The 24,906-nt window shown below is 44.4% G+C and overlaps 1 protein-coding gene and 1 pseudogene across 1 annotated transcript; one reads left to right on the forward strand and one right to left on the reverse strand.

Annotated features, from left to right (window-relative positions):
* LOC127914383 (zinc finger protein 180-like) overlaps positions 1–24,906 on the reverse strand; it is a 184,517-nt pseudogene that overhangs the window by 95,238 nt on the left and 64,373 nt on the right.
* Positions 6,766–15,084, forward strand: LOC118365117 (zinc finger protein 135-like). Its single transcript, XM_052490153.1, has 2 exons — positions 6,766–6,903; positions 13,821–15,084. Exons 1-2 carry the CDS (start codon positions 6,766–6,768, stop codon positions 15,063–15,065), a joined length of 1,383 nt encoding a protein of 460 aa, XP_052346113.1. The 3' UTR covers positions 15,066–15,084.

The raw sequence follows: 24,906 nt of genomic DNA on the forward strand, positions 1-24,906 counted from the left end.
TCTGATTGTCTTAACGCACCACCACAAATGAGTTGTGGAGCTTCTCAAAACAAATTTCTCTTCACCTCTAACAGCATGTAAACAAAGTCTAATCAAAATCAATTGCAAATGAGAATAGTTCCTTCAAGTATTTGAAAAACATTTCCAGCTCTCGCCCTTTCGATAACCACTCGGCACGAAAGGGAAAAATGTAATGCTCTGATCCAGTGGAAATGTCATAAAATACCTGATTACTTCTTATCCGTTGCACAAATAGCCGATAGCTGTGTCTGTCCAGAACTCACTGGCGCGGAAAACTGAGAGCCTAGAATATTTTATACAATCTTTCAAGGTTGTTGTAGACAGGCCATGTGCAGCCAAAGTGAGGATATTTATAGGATATTTATTTTTTCAGAATATTGTCTACCTGCAGAATGCAATGTTTTCATTTGTTGGCTTTATGTAGGCTATTTTTTTTTTACATAGTTGGCAATAAAAGTTTTTTGAGATACTATTATAAACTATATGCAAATCATAACTGTCACACAGAGCAGTAGAAATGGTCAGATAAATTTGCACTCCAAATGTAGGTTGCTGACTGCTTGTGTAGCCTATTACCAGCAACATCAGAATTTACGATGGCCAGCAGGAGGAGGTGGTTCAGGAAGAGTTTCTGCTCTTCTGGTTGGGCATATTGATGTAATGGCATGAAAATAAATTGGCTGAATATTATACAATGACTTATCAACATCTCTAACAATTTGACGCCCACAGGAAATCTACACTGGTCATTCTAGAATATACTATATAGCCAAGAAACATGGTTAAACTATCATTATGACCTCATGGATGAATTCTATAATATACTATATAGCCTAGAAACCTGGTTAAACTATCATTATGACCTCATGGATGAATTCTATAATATACTATATAGCCTAGAAACCTGGTTAAACTATCATTATGACCTCATGGATGAATTCTATAATATACTATATAGCCTAGAAACCTGGTTAAACTATCATTATGACATCATGGATGGCCAGTCCTTGTATTCATAGTGTAGTGAATTCTGGGGGTAGCCCTGAGCTGAACTCAAACCTGGGTCCACTGACTGTCAAGCCAACACCTTATAACTGTTACTCCAATATGTCTGAACTTCTTGACAAGGTCCCTAGGTCTTGTGTTAAGGTTGATACAATAGCTTTCTCTATGAATTTGAGAGTGGTTACATTTATCCAGCCTCCATCCCTCAGCTGTTTACCAAACCAAGTCTCTGGGCAACCATTTTGTTTCTGTTTAAATCTTAGGTTTTTTCTTTTAAAAAGCCACACATCAATCAATCAATCTGCAGAAACAATAACAAAGCTGTAATTCCACCACTGTTTTGGTTATAAGATGGATGGAACAGGAGAAATGTAACTGGTCTCAAATTCATAGACAGACCTATGGATACAAGGACCATCCATGATATCAGCATTATAGATTTAACCATGTTGAGGCTATACAGTGTTGATTTACATTGTTTCACCCTGTTTTTAGGATATAGGATACAGTCTTTGTTTTTGTCAACATTGTTATTGGACCAGGGGCCTGTTGCACAAAACTAGGATAAGGGATTAAGCCAAGATATCTTGGTGATCCTGGCTCAATTGATCCGTAATCCGGTTGCACTAAAGATGGATAGGGGGCAGGAGGATATGTTATGGTATAAATTACCATGGAGATTTATTCTGTGGAGCTAGCCTGCTCCAGACCAGGCTAAATTCCAGGATCTATTTAATCTCATCCCTAATGTCAGTCAGCAGTCACCACAAATGGAAACCAATAGTTATTTCACTGCTCACTATACATTGTTATCACATATAACTAGACCCACTGTCATTATTTAAACGTTTGTGATCATTAATTTCAATGATTTTGGATAAAAAATGATTTTTAGATGTTGCTATCATTAGATAATTTACAGTTTCCCATAGACTATATATAAAATTATAGAATATTAGGGCCACAGAGGGAAAAAAAAGACAAGTCATAATATTGTAACCAGTTGTTTTAAAGGAGGACAGTTGTTAAAATGACAAATGCGGGGCATTTCGTGAAATTGTACTTCAGTATGGTTTCATAAACAAAGACATGCTGATGTGCCAGAATATTAAGTATCACATTGTCATAAGTATCAAAACAATATGTAGCTTTTCTGCAGAAAGAACCAGCCTCATAAATTTATGACTTTATCCTTTTTCTTCAGTGTGGCCCTAGTACTCTGTCATATAAACAAATACACATTCCATATGAATATAAAAACACAATGTGTAACATTATGTTCCTTTATTGAATAAGGACAAAACAAAGCAGGTAAACCATCAGCTCCTTTCGAAACTGAAGTCACAGTGACTCTACAAGATGGAAAGCACAGAATCCAAGCATATTATACAAAATGATACATACACATTCAAAGGTCTGTATATAACACACCCTGCATGTCTGCACACTAAAATAAATGCAGGACAAATCCATACACATCAACTGAACAGACAAATGAATGGATGCAGTAGCCTCCCTGCAGCCTTGTATTACACACAGTATACCGCACAAACATCATAAGAGGCCAAATTCGTAAAAACGAACCCAAAAAAAAAAACCAAATTCCTCTGCCACCGCAGGACATATTTAACCAAAATTGAAAGCACACATACTAACTAAAATAATTCAACACATATTGGTCCCTCAGCAGCCGACCACTGTCGTCATCAGGGAAGATTGCCGGATTGTCCCAGTCCATGGCTGGTGGCACTCTGGGGGCCCTCTCCTTCCTCAGGCAGGCCACATTGTGGAGGACAGCACAAGCCACAGTAATATCACATGCCCTAACAGGGCTGACCCTTAATTTGTGAAGGCAGTGAAAGCGTGCCTTCAGGAGGCCAAAGGTCATTTCAACTCTGGCCCTGGTCCTGGCATGGGCATGGTTGTAGGCCTGCTGTGCTTCCTGGGGGTCTGTGAAAGGTGTCAGGAGAAAAGGCTGGCAGCCATACCCCTGTCTCCCAGCAACACACCAGAGAATTCACCTGTCAACACAAAATCTCATCATTACTACCTCATAAACACAGTGATATTCTTGACACAGCCATGATGGTTATAAATAGGGGTTGTGTGGCTTACCTTGTGATAGGCACTGATAGATTTCAGAGGCCCGAAAGATTCTGGAGTCATGGACTGAGCCAGGCCATTTTGCCACAACATTGCTGATCACACAGTCAGCATTGCAGACCATCTGAAATCATAAGATGAGGAATATTACACCAATCAATGCACATCACTGGCAATGCAGAGTGTTCGTCAATGGACAATATCAAAAGTTATGTTCACCTGAACATTAATGCTGTGAAAGGATTTCCTATTCACAAAATCGGCCTCATGGGCACCTGAGGGGCTTTTATCCTTATGTGTGTGCAGTCCACTGCACCAATGACATTGGGGAAACCTGTCACACAAAGTAATGAGTATCCTACTATGTGTTAACAGTTGTCCTGTAATTTGTAGATCCTCTTACCTGCAATCCTATAGAACTCCTCTTTGATGTCACAGAGTCTTCTGTGGCCAGGGAAGGAGATGAAGACATCTGCTAATGCTTTGATAGCCAGACACACACTCCTTATTGTGCGGCAAATTGTGGCCTTGTTCAGCTGTTCTGCATCCCCCACTGAGTACAGGAAGGCTCCACTAGCAAAAAAGAGAGGAGGGGATAGGGTCAAGCGGGCAGGTTGTTGGGCGGCCGGCCGTCACAAGACGCGAGATTTCATCTGGAGAGAGAGGGGAGAAAGAGGTCAGAGCACAGGGTAGGGCAGTGTGAGCAGAACCAGCGGTGTCGTTTGACTTAGCAAACGAGGATCGGATGTCGTCGACCTTCTTTTCAAAATGGTTGACGAAGTCATCTGCAGAGAGGGAGGAGGGGGAGGGGAGGAGGATTCAGGAGGGAGGAGAAGGTGGCAAAGAGCTTCCTAGGGTTAGAGGCAGATGCTTGGAATTTAGAGTGGTAGAAAGTGGCTTTAGCAGCAGAGACAGAGGAGGAAAATGTAGAGAGGAGGGAGCGAAAGGATGCCAGGTCCGCAGGGAGGCGAGTTTTCCTCCATTTCCGCTCGGCTGCCCGGAGCCCTGTTCTGTGAGCTCGCAATGAGTCGTCGAGCCACGGAGCGGGAGGGGAGGACCGAGCCGGCCTGGAAGATAGAGGACATAGAGAGTCAAAGGATGCAGAAAGGGAGGAGAGGAGGGTTGAGGAGGCAGAATCAGGAGATAGGTTGGAGAAGGTTTGAGCAGAGGGAAGAGATGATAGGATGGAAGAGGAGAGAGTAGCGGGGGAGAGAGAGCGAAGGTTGGGACGGCGCGATACCATCCAAGTAGGGGCAGTGTGGGAAGTGTTGGATGAGAGCGAGAGGGAAAAGGATACAAGGTAGTGGTCGGAGACTTGGAGGGGAGTTGCAATGAGGTTAGTGGAAGAACAGCATCTAGTAAAGATGAGGTCGAGCGTATTGCCTGCCTTGTGAGTAGGGGGGGAAGGTGAGAGGGTGAGGTCAAAAGAGGAAAGGAGTGGAAAGAAGGAGGCAGAGAGGAATGAGTCAAAGGTAGACGTGGGGAGGTTAAAGTCGCCCAGAACTGTGAGAGGTGAGCCGTCCTCAGGAAAGGAGCTTATCAAGACATCAAGCTCATTGATGAACTCTCCGAGGGGACCTGGAGGGCGATAAATGATAAGGATGTTAAGCTTGAAAGGGCTGGTAACTGTGACAGCATGAAATTCAAAGGAGGCGATAGACAGATGGGTAAGGGGAGAAAGAGAGAATGACCACTTGGGAGAGATGAGGATCCCGGTGCCACCACCCCGCTGACCAGAAGCTCTCGGGGTGTGCGAAACACGTGGGCGGACGAAGAGAGAGCAGTAGGAGTAGCAGTGTTATCTGTGGTGATCCATGTTTCCGTCAGTGCCAAGAAGTCGAGGGACTGGAGGGAGGCATAGGCTGAGATGAACTCTGCCTTTTTGGCCGCAGATCGGCAGTTCCAGAGGCTACCGGAGACCTGGAACTCCACGTGGGTCGTGCGCGCTGGGACCACCAGATTAGGGTGGCGCGGCCACGCGGTGTGGAGCGTTTGTATGGTCTGTGCAGAGAGGAGATAACAGGGATAGACAGACACATAGTTGACAGGCTACAGAAGAGGCTACGCTAATGCAAGGAGATTGGAATGACAAGTGGACTACACGTCTCGAATGTTCAGAAAGTTAAGCTTACGTAGCAAGAATCTTATTGACTAAAATGATTAAAATGATACAGTACTGCTGAAGTAGGCTAGCTGGCAGTGGCTGCGTTGTTGACTTTGTAGGCTAGCTGGCAGTGGCTGCGTTGTTGACACTACACTAATCAAGTCGTTCCGTTGAGTGTAATAGTTTCTACAGTGCTGCTATTCGGGGGCTAGCTGGCTAGCTAGCAGTGTTGATTACGTTACGTTACGTTAAAAGAACGACAATAGCTGGCCAGCTAACCTAGAAAATCGCTCTAGACTACACAATTATCTTTGATACACAGACGGCTATGTAGCTAGCTATGTAGCTAGCTACGATCAAACAAATCAAACCGTTGTGCTGTAATGAAATGAAATGAAAATGTGATACTACCTGTGGAGCGAAGCAGAATGCGACCGGGTTGTTGAGTGCGGAAGTTCTATTCAGTAGACGTTGGCTAGCTGTTGGCTAGCTAGCAGTGTCTCCTACGTTAAGGACGACAAATAGCTGGCTAGCTAACCTCGGTAAATTAAGATAATCACTCTAAGACTACACGCTCTAAACTACACAATTATCTTGGATACGAAGACAGCAAAGACAACTATGTAGCTAGCTAACACTACACTAATCAAGTCGTTCAGTTGAGTGTAATAGTTTCTACAGTGCTGCTATTCCATACCTTTATCACGGAGTGTAATGTAAACACACGAGCGGCACAGCGGTCTAAGGCACTGCATCTCAGTGCTAGGGGCGTCACTACAGCCCCTTGTTCAAAACCAGGCTGTATAATAACAAGCCATGATTTGGAGTCGCATAGGGCAGCGCACAATTGGCCCAGCATCGTCTCTGGGTTATAGGGTTTGGCAGGGGCAGGCCGTCAATATAAATAAGAATTTGTTCTTAATTGACTTGCCTGGTTAAATAAAGGTTAAATATATATAGCACACAGTTGATCATACATATGACGTGAAGAAATACTGCATTGTGGGTAGTTTGGAAGAGTTCACAAAATAAGTTAATAAATATGTAATATAACGCAAAAACATAACTGTTTGTCCTTATATGTAACCATATTGTGACGACAATTAGCTTACTAAGTCTTTAACCACACTGTATTGTTACACTGGTGAGTAAAAACTCATGCTTCCTACACTTGTTATCTGAAGATAAAATATACATTTTACTCAACTGTGTTACCAACTCCGGTCAGCAGATGGCGGTCTGGGAATTTAAGGTTATGCTGTTATTGTGACGTATAATCTAGTGGACGGAACGTTTCTTTCAACAGCAGCAGCAACAGTTAGTCAGCCACCTACGTAGCTTGCTAGACAAAATAGCCGAACCAATAAAGCTCTTTCGACGCGTTCGTGTTTATTAGGCATTGTGTTTTGAACCCACTTCTGTCGTCTAGTTAGTTATCCGATTTAATTTCATATTTACGGTGTTGTTATTAGTCAGCTAGCGGGCTGGTTGAGTTAGGATTAGCATGTTAGCATTAGCCAACATCCCAGACCATGAGGTCACTAAGCTACTCCCCTGCAAAAGTAGATGATATATTCTGGACGGAGAAAGAAGCTCTGGTGAAAGAGAAGGACGAGGAGGCTATTAGAGTAAAACAAGAGGAGGGAGTGAAAGAGGAGGAGGATATCACAGTAAAACAAGAAGTAGAGGCTGTTACAATGAAAGAAGAGAAATACGTTACAGTAAAGGAAGAGGAAGACAGGTTCAGAGTGAAAGAGGAGGAGGATGTTACAGTAAAAGAAGAGGAGGAAGAGAAAGGGGATGAAGCAGTATTTGGAGTGAAAGAGGAAGGGGAGATTATTGTCACATCGAAAAAGGAGAACGAGGAGGAAACTCGATGTCTGAGGGCGGTATCCCAAACGCATCTTAAGGCATCCAACGATGAAATTAGCCGTAAGATGTTTTTGAGAAACCCTGTCCTGATTAATACTAGTAAGTACTGTCTTAAATACCAAACTCAGTAATTGTTTAACGCCACACATCAGTTAAAGGGGAAATATGCAATTGCTACATCCATTTTTGGACTTTTTGCCCCATGAGTTTAGTTCAACTGTTGTACCCCATCAGAACCCCAAATAAGCTTTTTTTACTCCAATGTCTAGAAACAATGTAAAAGTAAACCAACACTGTATAGCATCAACATGGTTAAAACTATAATGTTGATATCATGGATGTTCATCAGTCCTTGCATCCATGGGTCTGTCTGTAGTTACATTTCTCCAACCCCATCATCTTATTACCAAAACAGTATTTGAACTGCAGATTGATATGTGGATTTTTAAAACCGCAACAAAATGGCTGCTCAGAAACTTGGTTTGTTAAACAGCTGAGGGATGGGGGCTGGAGAAATGTAACCACTCAAATTCATAGAGAAAGCTATTGTAGCAACCTTCAGACTATCCCCTGAATTCACTACACTATGAATACAAAGACTGGCCATCCATGAGATCATAATTATTGTTTTAAACAGAATTCTAGGCTATATAGTATATTCTAGAATTCATCCATGGTGTCATAATAGTTTAAACAGGTTTCTAGGCTGTATAGTATATTCTAGAATTCATTCATGATGTCATAATGATAGTTTAACCAGGTTTCTAGGATATATAGTATATTCTAGAATTGCCAGTGTAGATTTCCTTTGGGGGTCAAAATATTATAGCTGTTGATAAGTCATTGTATAATATTCAGCCAATTTATTTCATGCCCTTAGTTTAGGGCGGAACCTACCAAGAATCAATTAGATTCATGAATTGGTTTGAAACCTTTGTTTTAAACCCTTCTCAAAGTTGTTGCCTTGATGGATTTGTAAAAAATGGTTTGTCATGAAACACTATTTTTACATGATTTAAAACAATTTTTAACCTTTATTTAATTAGGCAAGTCAGTTTAGACCAAATTCTTATTTACAATGACTGCCTACCCCGGACGACAGTGGGCCAACTGTGTGCCGCACTATGGGACTCCCAATCACGGTCGGTTGTGATACAGCCTGGATTTGATCCAAGGTGTCTGTAGTGGCGTCTCAAGCCCTGAGATGCAGTGTCCTCTGCGCCACCCGGGAGCCCCAAAATCATGTTCTAGTGCTGTCCCCAACTAAAATACATCTTGGGCAACCAAGAGTCATCTGTTCTTTCTACTAATCACCCCATGTTGTAATAAAATCAAATATACGTACTGAACTTGTCTGATGCTTTAAGCATGCTGTTTTGATTAAATAATTACAGATATATACACAAGTTATTCTAGGGCTCAGGTCCTCCGAGAGAGAATTAGAGAGAGCACACTTAAATTCACACAGGACACCGAATAGGACAGGAGAAGTACTCCAGATATAACAAACTGACCCTAGCCCCCCCGACACAACCAGCATAAAAACTGGAGGCTGAGACAGGAGGGGTCAGGAGACACTGTGGCCCCATCCGAGGATTTCGGATTGTTCTTATTTTCCTCAATTAAGTTAGAAAAATAGGATGATCGAGCAGCAGTAAGGGCTCTTCTGTACTGTCTTTCCAAGCTAGTCGGAAGACTTCCAGTTTGGTGTGTCGCCATTTCCGTTCCAATTTTCTGGAAGCTTGCTTCAGAGCTCGGGTATTTTCTGTGTACCAGGGAGCTAGTTTCTTATGAGAAATGTTTTTCGTTTTTAGGGGTGCAACTGCATCTAGGGTATTGCGCAAGGTTAAATTGAGTTCCTCAGTTAGGTGGTTAACTGATTTTTGTCATCTGGCGTCCTTGGGTAGAATCTGGAAGGACATCAAGGAATCTTTGTGTTGTCTGTGAATTTATAGCACAACTTTTGATGTTTCTTGGTTGGGGTCTGAGCAGATTATTTGTTGCAATTGCAAACGTAATAAAATGGTGGTCCGATAGTCCAGGATTATGAGGAAAAACATTAAGATCCACAACATTTATTCCATGGGACAAAACTAGGTCCAGAGTATGACTGTGACAGTGAATGGGTCCAGAGACATATTGGACAAAACCCACTGAGTCGATGATGGCTCCGAAAGCCTTTTGGAGTGGGTCTGTGGACTTTTCCATGTGAATATTAAAGTCACCAAAGATTAGAATATTATCTGCTATGACTACAAGGTCCGATAGGAATTCAGGGAACTCAATGAAAAAAATAGCATAAATAACAAATAAAAACATTGCAGCCTGCAGGTAGAAAATATCCTCAGAGTTTCCCGGGACAGACACAGCTGTCGGCTAGTTGTGCAAAGGATAAGAAGTAACAGGTATGTTATGACATTTCCACTGGATCAGGGAATTACACTTTTCCTTTCATGCCGAGTGGAAATATTTTAGTAAAATACTTTGAAGAAGTATTATCATACCCATTTGATTTTGATTAGACTTACTGTTTACTTGTTGTTTGAGGTGAAGAAAAAATTACTTTGAGAAGCTCCACAGCTGGTGTGGTGGTGGTGCGTTAAGACAATAAGAAATACTATCAGACATCCCGAAATGGGCACATTTATTGGCCTACATTTGCACACAGGCCAGGTAGACTAGTCCTACTTCTATATGTGTAGTTAGGTGTGCATCCGTACTCAACATTGACTGGAGTGTTTCAAACAAAAGACAATGAATAAATTGACAAAACTGACGCATCTTGCGGGGTAAGGTCTGGGTGGTCTGCCAGGGGCCGTTTCATTCAGTATCCGTTTGGGTCAGGAATGGGGAGTTATTTTAATTTTCCCACAGTATGATTTACCAAGGTTGACTGGGAGTGTAACTTTATGACTGTTGGATTCTAAACTTTGAACATTAAGATATTAAAGACATGATAGATCAGAAGCAGAGTATATAAAGGAGTGAGATCTGTAGAAAGACAGAGTGGCTGTGGAATGTGCTGGGTGGACGGGAGGAGATCACAGGATTGGTTTAGAGGAAGAGGATGGACATCTGTGGATTAGGCAGAGGAGGGGTTGAGGTCAGGTCAGACCCCCTGAAGGGAGTAATAAGGGTTTAGTATCCTGTTACCCTCTTCCTGTCGACCCAGAAGATGTAAGTCCTTCTGTAGCTCAGTTGGTAGAGCATGGCGCTTGTAACGCCAGGGTAGTGGGTTCGATTCCCGGGACCACCCATACGTAGAATGTATGCACACATGACTGTAAGTCGCTTTGGATAAAAGCGTCTGCTAAATGGCATATATTATTATTTATTATATTAAGGATTGTAGAGAATGAGGTGTTTCCAAAGTGGGGTATATATACTTGTGATGGTGAGAACATGTTTTTGTCTGAATTACAGCTGTCCTTTGGGAATATTTAAACTTGGTTATGGTTCGCTAGTGTCCGTGAGTTATTTACTATGAAAAAATAGAACCTAACACTATAATTACTGTTCCCTGAAGGAGGGGAACGAGGTACACCACCTGTTTGGCCCCACCCCTTCCTGGGTCGGTGAAGAGCGGTATTAAATGTAAGAAATAAACCCGAGCCTCATTCTCATCACCTGTGGAAGGCGGGGCTTCCAGCGAGGCGTGAATTGTAATAGTATGTTATACCTAGTTTCCCTCTTTCAGCGAACAGTAGTTATAGTCAGTAGTTATCTCTTTTTCCATATTTAAAATAAATATACCTTCCGGCAACCCACATCACCCAATGTGATACGGATCTGCTATTTTTTAGATCTTATAGCTAGAACCTCCATCAGAAGCTAGCCATCAGAAGCTACAAAGCTAATTAGCTACTAGCTATTTAGTCATTGTTAGCCACTGCTAGTGGCCTTTGCATTTTTAGCTCAGACACCAGCCGCTTTTAGCCTGGATAACACCTGCCGGTCTGCACAGCGCAATATCAACCCTGAGCATATCGGACCGTTTTTCTCCACTACATCACCGTATTCTTACCGTATTCCCGCTCTGGACCAATACACCGGATAATCGCAGCTAGCTAGCTGCCACCGAGTGTCAAAGCCTTGAAGCTAGCCTTGAGCCAGGCCCATCTCCCAGGCTGCTCAGTGGTCCCTATGATCACTCGACTACACAGCTGATGCCTCCCAGACTCTTCACCAAGACGACTAGAAGCCACTACATCACCGGATTTCTGCCGTAAGCTCTGGACCTTTGCACCGGAGTGGCTATAGTGGCTAACGCCCTTGTCCTGAAGCTAGCAACCAGTTAGCCTCAAGCCGGGTGCATCTCCCGGCTAGCAAACAAAATGACTCCAGCTACAATACCTCTTTCGCCAATTGGCCTGGGCCCTTTGTCAACACGGAGCCCCGCCGATCCATCACGACTGGTCTGCCGACGTAATTCCGTCCGATGTGCCCTCAACCGGCCTTTGCAGGATGTCGGTGACGCCCTTGTCCGGAAGCTATCACCAGTTAGCCTCGAGCCAGGAGCATTTCTCGGCTAGCGTAGTAACGACTACCTAACGGCTTCCCTGTTGCATATATTCCTGTTCACTGGACCCTATGATCACTTGGCTACATAGCTGATGCCTGCTGGATTGTTCATTAATCACAGGTCTCCATTTTGTTTATCTGTCGGCCACAGACTCGAACTCAGGCCCTCTGTGTAGTTAACTTACCCTCTCTGCCCATTCATTGCCATTTTACCTGTTGTTGTCTTAGCTGATTAACTGCTGTTGTCTGAGCTAGCTCTCCCGATCAACAACTGTGATTAGCTCTCCCAATCAACACCAGTGATTGCTTTATGCCTCACTTTATGTCTCTAATGTCAGTATGCCTTGTATACTGTTGTGTAGGGTAGTTATCATTGTTTTATTTTACTGCGGAGACCCTTGTCCCACTCAATATGGCTCAGAGAGCTCTTTTGTCCCACCTCCCACACATGCGGTGACCTCACCTAGCATAACTAGTGCCTCCAGAGATGCAATCTCTCTTATCGTCACTCAATGCCTAGGTTTACCTCCACCCGTTATGGGTTCATGGTCAAACGACCACCCCTCATCACTATTAAACTCTCCCTAAAACACTTCTGCGAGCAGGCCTTTCTAATCAACCTGGCCCGGGTATCCTGGAAGGATGTTTTTTTATTTTACCTTTATTTAACTATGCAAGTCAGTTAAGAACAAATACTTATTTTCATTGACTGCCTAGGAACAGTGGGTTAACTGCCTGTTCAGGGACAGAATGACAGATTTGTACTTTGTCAGCTCGGGGATTTGAACTTGCAACCTTTCTAGTCCAACGATCTAGCCACTAGGCTACCCTGCCGCCCTCTCATCCCATCAGTAGAGGATGCCTGGTTGTTCTTTAAAAGTAATTTCCTCTCCATCTTAAATAAGCATGCCCCTTTCAAAAAATGTAGAACTAAGAACAGATATAGACCTTCCTTCACTCCAGACCTGAATGCCCTTGACCAGCTCAAAAAAACAATAATCTAGAATCGGCTTCCTATTTCGCAACAAATCTTCCTTCACTCATGCTGCCAAACATACCCTCGTAAAACTGACCATCCAACCGATCCTTGACTTCGGCGATGTCATCTATAAAATAGCCTCCAACACTCCACTTAGCAAACTGGATGTTGTTTATCACAGTGCCATCCGTTTTGCCACCAAAGCCCCATACACTTCTCACCACTGCGACCTGTACGCTCTCGTTGGCTGTCCCTCGCTTCATACTCGTCGCCAATCCCACTAGCTACAGGTTATCTACAAGCCTCTGCTAGGTAAAGCCCCGCCCTATCTCAGCTCGCTGGTCACCATAGCAGCACCCACTCGTAGCACGCTCTCCAGCAGGTATATCTGCTGCAGTTCTCTGCTTGCCAATGACTGGAACAAATTGCAAAAATCGCTGAAGTTGGAGACTTATATCTCCCTCACTAACTTTAAGCATCAGCTATCTGAGCAGCTTACCGATCGCTGCAGCTGTACACAGTCCATCCAACTAGCTACCTCATCCCAATGTTTTTATTGACTTTTTTTGCTCTTTTGCACACCAGTATTTCTACTTGCACATCATCATCTGCACATCTATCACTCCAGTGTTAATTTGCTAAATTGTAATTAGTTCACTACTATGGCCTATTTATTGCCTTACCTCCGTACTCCATTTGCACACACTGTATATAGATTTTTCTATTGTGTTATTGACTGTACGCTTGTTTTTGCTCCACGCAGATATACTACATCCATAACTATTGGTTTCCTCATTAGTGGGGAGGAGTTTCTACAACTAAATTGCATGTGCATTTCCCTCGTGCTGCAATTTTAGCAAACACAGAAAGGGGCCTATATTGGAGACCAAAAGTTGTCTGGCATACTGCTTAGAGTTTGAACAACATTAATAAGTTCTGTCGATTCTACAATCATCGATGTCACACTAATGTGAAAACAAGACAAAATTTGACTATTCTTGCTCATTTTAAGGCAAATGTCAAATAATTTTAACATTCATTACAGATGTCAATTGTTGTACAACATCATCGCTAATCTGTTGGCATCACCTTGTACAGTGGATTTCCGCTGTTGTGGGCCTTTAATCATCTGTCTGACTTTGTTGTTCACACAGGAGAGATGCGGGACTATCGTGGATCCTCTGGGGAGCCTCAACAACCTCATGATGCTGACAGGGAGAGAAGAGTCTCTCCATATCTAAACACCTCAAGAAACGCCCGCAGAGACCCACCGGGAAGAGAACTCACTGCTGCTCTGACTGTGGGAAGAGATTCACCTCCTCATCAGGCATTACAATTCATCAGAGAATCCACACAGGAGAGAAACCTTTTAGCTGTGGTCAATGTAGGAAGAGTTTTACTACATCCAGCACTCTGACTGAACACCAGAGAACACACACAGGAGAGAGACCTTATAGCTGTGGTGAATGTGGGAAGAGTTTTGGTGGATCTGGAGAGCTGACAGTGCACCAGAGAACACACACAGGAGAGAAACCTTATAGCTGTGGTCAATGTAGGAAGAGTTTTACTACATCTGGCCATCTGATTCGACACCAGAGAATACACACAGGAGAGAAACCTTATATCTGTGGTGAATGTGGGAAGAGTTTTTCTAGATCTAGCACTCTGACACTACACCAGAGAACACACACAGGAGATAAATCTTATAGCTGTGATCTATGTGGGAAGAGTTTTTCTAGATCTGACTCTCTGACTGTACACCAGAGAATACACACAGGAGAGAAACCTTCTAGCTGTGGTCAATGTGGGAAGAGATTTGCTACATCTAGCCATCTAACTGTACACCAGAGAACACACACAGGAGAGAAAGCTTATAGCTGTGGTCAATGTGGGAAGAGATTTGCTACATCTAGCCATATAACTGTACACCAGAGAACACACACAGGAGAGAAACCTTATAGCTGTGGTCAATGTGGGAAGAGTTTTGGCCAATCTGGAGCTCTGAGAGTGCACCAGATAACACACACAGGAGAGAAACCTTATAGCTGTGGTCAATGTGGGAAGAGTTTTGCTACATCTAGAGTACTGAATCGACACCAGAGAACACACACAGGAGAAAAACCTTATAGCTGTGGTCAATGTGGGAAGAGTTTTTCTAGATCTTGCACTCTGACACAACACCAGAGAACACACACAGGAGAGAAACCTTATAGCTGTGGTCAATGTGGGAAGAGTTTTGCTACATCTAGAGTACTGAATCGACACCAGAGAACACACACAGGAGAAAAACCTTATAGCTGTGGTCAATGTGGGAAGAGTTTTTCTAGATCGAGCTCTCTGACTATACACAAGAGAACACACACAGGAGAGAAACGTCATAGCTGTGATCAATGTGGGAAGAGATACTCAGATAAAAGATCTCTGATTAAACATCAGAAAATACATGGAGTTGTTTCATGATATCAATGAAAAAATGTCACAATGTAGAATGTTTTTAGCATTGTAGTATGAGTATTTTAAGGTATTTCACAATGTAGAATCCTGAACGTTTGCCCCATTCAATTGATTTCAGCGTGATATGTATATTAGCTTTGTGGAAAATCCAGGCTCTGAAATGAAAGAGTTACTATTTATGCAATTTAACAAAAAGTGACTAACACAAAAAGAGCTGTGTTACACTTACCACATTGCTGACCCACTTGAATCAAAATGCAACACTTCAAAATGTAGCTTACTCTTTTCTACAAGTTGTCCTCTAACCAGTGATGTACACATTATTCCCAGATTCCATGTAGTTTTTGAGCTGTTAGTTGCACATGTTATGTTTAGGTTTTCAATTTATCCCAAACTGTTTCTGCACATTGGTTATTGATCTGGACATGTTATTCCTAGGCTATTCTACCTAGCAAAATGTAATTGAAAAGATGTTGAAAATTTGACTATGCAATCAAGTAGTTCATATTTCCATTTCATGTAACATTTGGTAGTGATATTTATTCATGCAACCAACTGACAATTTTTTGGTACAATTATATTGACATTGTTGCCCTGTTTTTAGAATATCAAGGTTAATTCTCAGATATACCAAACCAAATGTACTAGAGCATGACATTGGGGACTGGGCCCCAATCCAATAACATCCCTATCTAGTGAACCTTGAAAAGAGAGAGAAGCTCCACGGTGAGGTTGAAAGTTATTATGGATATTGCAGGAGTTTCCTCTTGAAATCAGACATATCTGTGGTAAGGACAACTTGGTTGCTGTTTGTCTCAAGGGTGGTTAGTCAAAAAGTTTTGTGTTTTGCGTTTAGCCGGTGCGTTACCATGGATCACAATTTATTTTGACTGCATGCTTTTCCGTATTGGAGATGAGTTTTGTTTGGGCTCGTTCCAAGGAGACGAGAGTTCTAGAAGCAAGCAAGTTTTAGGATTCTATAGAAAGAAAAAGGAGATAAAAAATAATACGATTGTATATTATTATTTAGAAATATGTGCTTTTAATTGTTGACGGCCAGTAGACACCATGATTATATTGTAGAAGGTGAAACATTGTAGATGATTACGTGAAATGGAAGTTGTAGAGATACTCTAAATGATTGACTATGAAAAGCCAACTGACATTTACTCTTGAGGTGCTGACCTGTTACACCACTGTGATTATTATTTGACCCTGCTGGTCATCTATGAACATTTGAACATGTTCTGTTATAATCTCAACCCTGCATATCCAGAAGAGGACTGGCCACCCCTCAGAGCCTGGTTTCTCTCTAGGTTTCTTCCTAGGTTCTGGTCTTTCTAGGAAGCTTTTCCTTCCCTCTTTGCTTCTACACCTGTATTGCTTGCTGTTTGGGGTGTAGGCTGGGTTTCTGTTCAGCTGTTGTAAGAAGGGCTTTCTAAATACATTTCATTGATTGTACAACTGAATGCATTTAACCAAAATGTGTCTTGGTGCACATATTGGTGTCACCTCGTTTGTCAGTATGTGTTACACCTGTGCTGGCTTGTCCATCTCGTTAGTGGGAATGTGTTTCACCTGAGCTGGTCCAGGTTCTATTTAAGAGGGTCTGGCCCAGTGCTCCAGTTGTCTTGATAGATGTGGAGAGTCAACACCTTTAGTTGCTCTATCTTTTTCTATTAAAGATGTTTTTCATTTCAGGTTGAAGTTTCTTTCTGAAGAGAGCTTATTTTTTTAAATGAATCAATACAAGCAAACAAGATCTTTTCCGGGGATTGGTATGGCAAATACCTTACGATTTGCCTGGACTGAAAAGGAGATGGAGCCGTGGAGTAGAGAGACATTTGGAAGGACCATTTTGATGGGATGCCTCAGGATAGAGGTGAAGGAAGTGCTCTGCCTTCAAGGGAACCCGACTGAGAAGGCTTTCGATGTGACGTTTCACAAAGAAGAAAAACATGACGAAGTAATGAAGATGGCAAAGGAAGCGGAGAAAACAGGACCCCTGTGCCATTATGCGGTGACCAGCCTGGCGAAGAACAACTTCAGGGTGGTCACCGTAACCATGTACAATCCGCATGTGAAAGATGAAGAGGTGAGGGCCTTTCTGGGGAGGTACATGGACAATGTCTCCTCAGCGAGGTACCTCAGGGACTCCCTGGGTTTCTGGAACGGAAAGAGAGGTTTCCAAGCGTTACTCAGGGAGTCCCCGAAGAGTGTGGATGGCTACCTCCATCTGCAGGCGTTGTATGGCCTATGGCCATATCCTGGCCTCGTGCAGCGCCAAGAGGTGTCGATTTTGTGGGTCGGAAGAGCACGAGGCCAAGGAATGTGAAGAGCCCAAGGCTTGCCACGGGTGTGGCTCCAGAGAACACCTGTGGCGTGATTGCCTGGCTCGTCACAGGTCATACGCGTCTGCAGCTGGGGGGGGAGCGGGGGATGGGGGGAGAAAAGAAAGGACGCGTGCGGATTGTACGGAGGGCACAGGGGAAAGGACGGAGAAGGATGAAGAAGGGAAGAAGGAAGAGGCGAGAAGAAAGAGGAGTGAAGATGGAAAGAAGGAAAAAGGAGAGAAGAAAAAGAAGGCGGAAGAACGGGAAGGAGCAGAGAAGAGGGAGAGTGGGACAGTGGTGCGAGAAGGAGTGGAAGAAGGAGCGGTGACAGTGACGGGGACGGAGGGAGGTGTGGGGGGACAGCCTGCCAGGCTTCCTCGAGGTCGAAATTGGGGATTTGGTGGAGGATTTAGTGGGGATGGGACGTTGTGTCTCCCCGCTACCTCCTTCACCAAAGAAGAAAGGGATGAAGAGGGGGAGCTTGGCAGGAAGTGAGAGGAAGGGGAGTTAATTTGTCCTCCCGGTTTGCCTCAGCCCCTTGCATTTTAGTGGATGACTCCAGTGAGGGGTCGGTGGGCTGTTTGCTAGAGGGATCCCAACTCCTGTTTGAGGAGATGGGGTCCCCTACATGCAGCCCCGAGGCTACAGGGAGGTGGGGATGGTGGGTGGGGAGGGAGGACCCAACACACTGCCTGGGTCATGGGTTGGGATGGAGGACGGGGGGGCGTCAGGGGTGGAGAGGACGTCCCTGCCGGTGGAGATGGACCAGGGGAGCATTGGGTGAGTCTCCTGTTTTTTCTTTGGTTTTGGGGGGTTTTATTTGTTGTTAATAATTAAATGAATAGTTCTGTTTCTTTTTTTAGTCTAAATGTTAGGGGGTTAAGGAATAATGTTAAAAGGAGGGCGTTTTTTTTTGTTATTTAGAGGGTGTGGGGTTTGATTTCTGTTTTTTACAGGAGGTTCACCTGAGGGATGGTGGGGATGTGTGTAGATTTAAGAGGGAGTGGGATAAGGGGGAATCTTTTTGGGGCATAGGAGGGGTGCACTCAACAGGAGTAGGGATTTTGTGTGGGCATAGAGAGGTTAAAATAGAGAACACTTTTGTAATAATGCAGGGTAGAGTTTTGGGGATAGATGTTAAGTTTAGAGAAGCTAGATATAGGTTAATTGGGGTGTATGGGCCACAGGTGGCGGCAGACAGGAGGGAGATGGTGGACTGTCTGGCGCCCCTGTGTGTTACAAACAGGCACTTGGTGATAGGAGGAGACTTTAATATAGATTTAGGGGTAGGCGGTGATAGCAGTGCAGGTGCCATCTCTGGGCTAATGGCTTGCCATGGTCTGGTTGATGGTGGCCTGCACACTACTCCGGCAATGGTCGGTCCTACATGGCGCATCTCGACTACATTTTTGTATCCAGGTCTTTGGGTCAGTTGTCTGGGCGGCTGTTGCCTGTTTTCTTCACGGATCACGACGGGGTGTTCCTGAAAGGTGGGGTCGCCAGTCTGCCTCTTCGGTAGGGGGTACTGGAAGTTAGATCGGGATATACTGGAGGAGCAGGCTTTCGTTGACGCATTTTTTTGTTTCTTTCGGAGGCTTGACGGCCTCCGGTCCATGTGCGAGGGGGTGTTAGAGTGGTGGGATTTAGTTAAGGGGAGGATAAGGGCTTTTATAATAGGATATTGTCGAGGGAGAAAAGGAGGGAGGTGGATCGTATCCAAAGGTTAATTGAACTCGAGTACGAGGCAGGCAACCTCGGCGGGTCGATTGACTGGGAGTGATTCGCAGCCCTAAAGGCGCAGCTCAGGGAGCTGCAGGAGCAGAAGGCTCGAGCTTTCCTGGAGCGTGCGCATAGTGGCTTTCTAGAACATCATGAGACTTGTTCCGCTATGTTCTTTAAGTCGGTTAGGGCCAGGCAGAGTAGGAAGGTAATGCATGGAGTTAGGGAAGAAAATGGTAGTATAGTAGGTAAACCAGAGGAAATGGTCAGGGTGACAACTGATCATTTCCAAGGTTTAGTTAAGGAAAGGGAAATAGATGTAGAGCAGGGAAATGTGTTTTTAGAACACTTGTCCCGGTGGTTGCCAGAGGACATTAGAGACGTGATGGAGGCCCAGATCTCACTAGAAGAGGTTGAGGGCTCTCTTAGGAGGATGGGAAAAGGGAAGGTGCCTGGGATGGATGGGCTGCCGGCTGAGTTTTACCTCAAGTTTTGGGGTATACTTGGACCAGTGGTTCTCGAAGTCTTGAAGGCCATCCTTGAGACGGGGGTCCCGGGGGGATCAATGGCTGTTGGTGTGCTGTCACTTCTTTATAAGAAGGGGGAAGCAACTGACCTTGGCAACTGGCGGCCATTGACCATGCTGTGCGTAGATTACAAGATTCTTGCAAAGGTTTTAGCAGACCGGTTGCGCACAGCCCTTCCCTACGTCGTCCACGAGGATCAGACGTGCGGGGTAGAGGGCCGCTCTATAAGATGGAACCTACAGTTGATCAGGGATTCCATCGCTTGGGTTGAAGATAGAGGGCTGCCTTTAATGGTAGCAGCGCTAGATCAGGCGAAAGCTTTTGATCGCGTGAATAGATCTTTTCTATTAAGGGTGTTAGGTAGATTAGGATTTGGGGAAAAGTTTATAGGATGGATTCGTACATTATATGTCGGAGCGGGGTGTCGAGTTAGTGTAAATAGTCACTTAGGTTACGTTTTTGACCTCTCGTCTGGGGTCAGGCCCACTCTCGGCTCTCCTCTTCGTTCTGTACATGGAGCCTCTGGGGGCTGCCATTAGGGCAGACACAGGGGTGGAAGGCTTGTTTGATCCCTGGAAGTGGTGGGCTGCGTGTTAAGATGACGCAGTACGCCGACGACACTTCCTTGCTGTTGTGCAAGGACTCGTGCCTGACAAGGTCCCTTGCCATCTTTGGGGATTTCACCCGAGCGTCGGGAGCAGTTCTGAACCATGCAAAGTCTTCCGTCAAGTTTTTCGGAAGATGGCGCGGTAGAACGGATGTGCCTAGGGGGTTATCTCTCTGTGAAGGGGCCCTGAGGATTCTCGGGGTTCATTTTGAGACCTCCGGCTCAGCGACGCTAAACTGGAACATGCGTATCGCAGTGGTACGGAGGAAGCTAGCAATGTGGAAGGCTAGGTATTTGTCTTTTATGGGCAAAGTCCTGGTCCTAAAGGTGGATGTGTTGCCGTCTCTTTTGTATTTGGCGTACATCTACCCATTGCCGGCTTGTCTGAGGAGGCCTCTAGTGAGGCTTGTGTTTCAGTTTATGTGGAGTGGCAGGTGCGAGTGGGTCGCCAGGGCACGCATGATCTGTCCCATCGGGGAGGGAGGTAGGGGGGTACCACATTTCCCCCTCAAGCTGGACTCAATTTTTCTTTCTTTCTTGTTAGCGGAGCTTGCTCAGCCAGTGATACACCCGTCCTATTACCTATTGCGGGTGTTCTTCTCGTATCAGGCGAGAAGCGTAATGGTGTGGTCTAACGCGGGTCCTCGGGCGGAACAGCTGCCGTGGCACTTTGGTCATGCGGCCAAGTGGTTGCGTGCGCACCCCGAGGTTGAAGTTGCCCGAGTAGGTTTAGACCACAGGCACCTGTACGAGGAGGTCAGGCAGGCAGGGAGTCCTGCGCCCGTAGCGGGCATCTCGTCAGTGGTCTGGGAGGGAGTGCAGGCGCGGGGCCTGGACAACGGGCTCGAGGACCTGAATTGGTTGAGCCTTCATAAGCGTTTGCCGGTACTTTCCATCTTGTACCGGTATAGTTTGGTGCAATCCCCCACCTGTCCAAGATCCTCTTGTGGCAGGGAGGAGACTGTGTGCCATGCCTTCTGGGACTGTGCCTGTGCCGGACTAGTATGGGCTAGGGCACGGGTGATGCTAGGTGTGGTTAGGAGGGATTTTGTTTTGACATAGGCTAGAGAGAGGCGTAGGGAGAGCAAAGGGAACGGATAGGGACAGGTTTCTGCTCTGGCTTCTCATGAGTCTCTTTAAAAAGGGACTGTGGGAAGTCAGGAAGAATTTAGTCAAGACAGGGAGAGATTGGGGGGTGGAAGGGATAGTGAGAAGGGTAGAAGGTGATTTGAGGGGGAAGATGAAGAGGGAGGAGAGGAAGTGGGGGAAGCATGCGGCACGGGAGAGGTGGAAAGGGGGTTTAGGGCTGGGAGTGTTAGAGTGAGTTTGGTAAGGGGATAGATTAGGGAAGGGAGATGGGGAAAGGGTTAGGTATTTGTTAGGTATGACAGGGAGGGACGATGCTCCCTGAAGTTTGTTTTTGTTTGGTGTTTGGTGATTTGATTTTGTATATATATGTAATTAAGAATGAATGAGAGATATGATTATGATTTTGTAAAGTGTGAATGGTATTGATTGTAAATAAATTATTTTAACCACCACCTTTTGGTTTTCTTCCTGTTTTTAAGGTTGGTGTGGGTTTTTCTTTTTGTTTCCGATTTATTGGGTCTCATGGTGCTTGTCTTTTATGTCCCAGTTGTTGTTACTAGTCAACTTTCAGTGGACACTGAGAGCAAATCTGCAACATTATGTTGTAATACTTTTATTTCATCAAATGGTTGTTTTATGCAACAGAATAGAGGGTTCTTAGAACTATTGTGTCTGTGTTCTACTGAGGATGGGCCTCTGGGAGATAACACTGACAGGAGATTTACAATGTCTTTTAGGTGAAAACCTAAAGAGACCTGAATTCCGAGTTAATGTTCTATATGGTACCAGGGAGAGATGACCCCAGACCCTGGTCTCTACACAAAGTCTACTGTTTTTACAGCTGATACTGTCTGCTAAGAATTATAAGTATCTTTCATACAAATCTTAACCTTGTGACCCGTTCTATACATCTATTGTTGGTCAAGTATGTTGAAAGGGGTGTATCTTGGCTGTAAAATACCTTTGTACTTTTGTCTCATGGCTCTCAACGAATCATCTGGGGGTGATTTGTTGACCAGCCATCATTATCGTAGAGCACTCAATTGATTCACTTCATATGTGTGTGTTGTATTGACCTGCTCCCTTATTAAGTGAATAAAGATTTAGTTTAGGAATAACTCTGACTTGTGATAAGTTTTCCTCATTTGATATTAATCTTCACTTGGTGACCGCTCCTGACGACCTGGGTAAATGGTACACCAGGGATCCCTCTAACTTGGGATCTCAGGGAGACCACACTTTGGGAATGGAGCAGATGGACCCACCTTTGATCTGAGAGGCAGCGAGCTGAGTGGATACCAAATCTCAAACCTAGATTTTTTTTAAAGAGGTGAGCGAAACACGCAAAGTGTCATTTTTAGAAAAGCCTCGTAGGCTGAGTGTGTATTCCTGTGTGGAGGTGTAAACAGGGCCCAGTTAGGAGGCCCTGAGTGTGTATTCCTGTGTGAGGGAGGCACCTTGGAGATGTAAACAGGGCCCAGTCAGGAGGTTCTGAGTGTGTATTCCTGTATTTTCCTAGTATGGGAGTTGTTGCTAGATTTTTTATTTTTTTTATTAACATTTTTCCATAAAGTTAGTGAACAAAGGTGTCTGACTAGCTGTTGATATTGAAGAAGCATCCCTTCCACTAGATTATACGTCACAGTGGCAGAATCACCTGAAAGACGCACATCGCTGACTGGAGTTGGTATCGCAGTTGAGAAAATACTTTCAGACAAAAAGCTAAAAAGTGACTGCCCCTAAAAACCAATGACTCCCGGGCGATGTGGCATCAGAAACATTTATTTTGGTGTAAAAATGTACTACAAAGTGTAGGTAAATAGAATAACTTTGGTCATACCCACTCAGCACGTGACATCCAAGGACGTTGAAATTTGGGCGATATCAGGTCTGTCTGTTGTGGCTGCTATTTCGCCCCAAAATAGTCATCCCAAATTGGGCTGTGTATAACTATGTAAATGTCTCTCGGACAAAGGGACTTTTATCGATATGCACTCTAAAAAGTAAAGTTTCCTGGAGTATCCTGTAGGGGTTCGTCAAATTTAAACTGTGGGGGAACCCCTAAATGTTATTCAAAGAACCTTCTGTGGGAACCCCTATGTTCGTTGAGAACCCCTTATCATGGTTCCTCAAAGAACCTGTCCACCCTCCCTCCATTATAAAAACATATTTGAATAATAATAACAATATTTATTTAAATAATTCATTGTTTATTTAGTGGCACCACAAATGTGAATTCATATTTACAAAACAATTTACCAAACAAAACACATGACAAACTTTCAATATTTCTGCTGACATGTCCAGTCAATGTCCAGTCTCTTGACAACAAGGTTGATGAAATCCGAGCAAGGGTAGCATTCCAGAGGGACATCAGAGACTGTAACGTTCTATGCTTCACGGAAACATGGCTCACTGGAGAGACGCTATCGGAGTCGGTGCAGCCAACTGGTTTCTCCACGCATCGCACAGACAGAAACAAACATCTTTCTGGTAAGAAGAGGGGTGGGGGCGTATGTTTCATGGTTAACGTGACGTGGTGTGATCATAACAACATACAGGTACTCAAATCCTTCTGTTCACCTGATTTTAGAATTCCTCACAATCAAATGTCGACCGCATTATCTACCAAGGGAATTCTCTTCGATTATAATCACAGCCGTATATATCCCCCCCAAGCAGACACATCGATGGCTCTGAACAAACTTAATTTGATTCTTTGCAAACTGGAATCCATTTATCCGGAGGCTGCATTCATTGTAGCTGGGGATTTTAACAAGGCTAATCTGAAAACAAGACTCCCTAAATTTTATCAGCATATCGATTGCGCAACCAGGGCTGGAAAAACCTTGGATCACTGCTATTCTAACTTCTGCGACGCATATAAGGCCCTGCCCCGCCCTCCTTTCGGAAAAGCTGACCACGACTCCATTTTGTTGATCCCTGCCTACAGACAGAAACTAAAACAAGAAGCTCCAGCGCTGAGGTCTGTTCAACGCTGGTCCGACCAATCTGATTCCACACTCCAAGACTGCTTCCATCACGTGGACTGGGATGTGTTTCGTATTGCGTCAGACAACAACATTGACGAATACGCTGATTCGGTGAGCGAGTTCATTAGAACGTGCGTTGAAGATGTCGTTCCCATAGCAACGATTAAAACATTCCCAAAACAGAAACCATGGATTGATGGCAGCATTCGTGTGAAACTGAAAGCCCGAACCACTGCTTTTAATCAGGGCAAGGTGACCGGAATCATGACCGAATACAAACAGTGTAACTATTCCCTGCGCAAGGCTATCAACCAAGCTAAGCGTCAGTATAGAGACAAAGTAGAATCTCAATTCAACGGCTCAGACACAAGAGGTAATGTGGCAGGGTCTACAGTCAATCACGGATTACAAAAAGAAAACCAGACCCATCACGGACCAGGATGTCTTGCTCCCAGGCAGACTAAATAACTTTTTTGCCCGCTTTGAGGACAATACAGTGCCACTGACACGGCCCGCAACTAAAACATGAGGACTCTCCTTCACTGCAGCCGACGTGAGGAAAACATCTAAACGTGTCAA

Source organism: Oncorhynchus keta, chromosome 32, assembly GCF_023373465.1.
Source record: "Oncorhynchus keta strain PuntledgeMale-10-30-2019 chromosome 32, Oket_V2, whole genome shotgun sequence".
Taxonomy (NCBI): domain Eukaryota; kingdom Metazoa; phylum Chordata; class Actinopteri; order Salmoniformes; family Salmonidae; genus Oncorhynchus; species Oncorhynchus keta.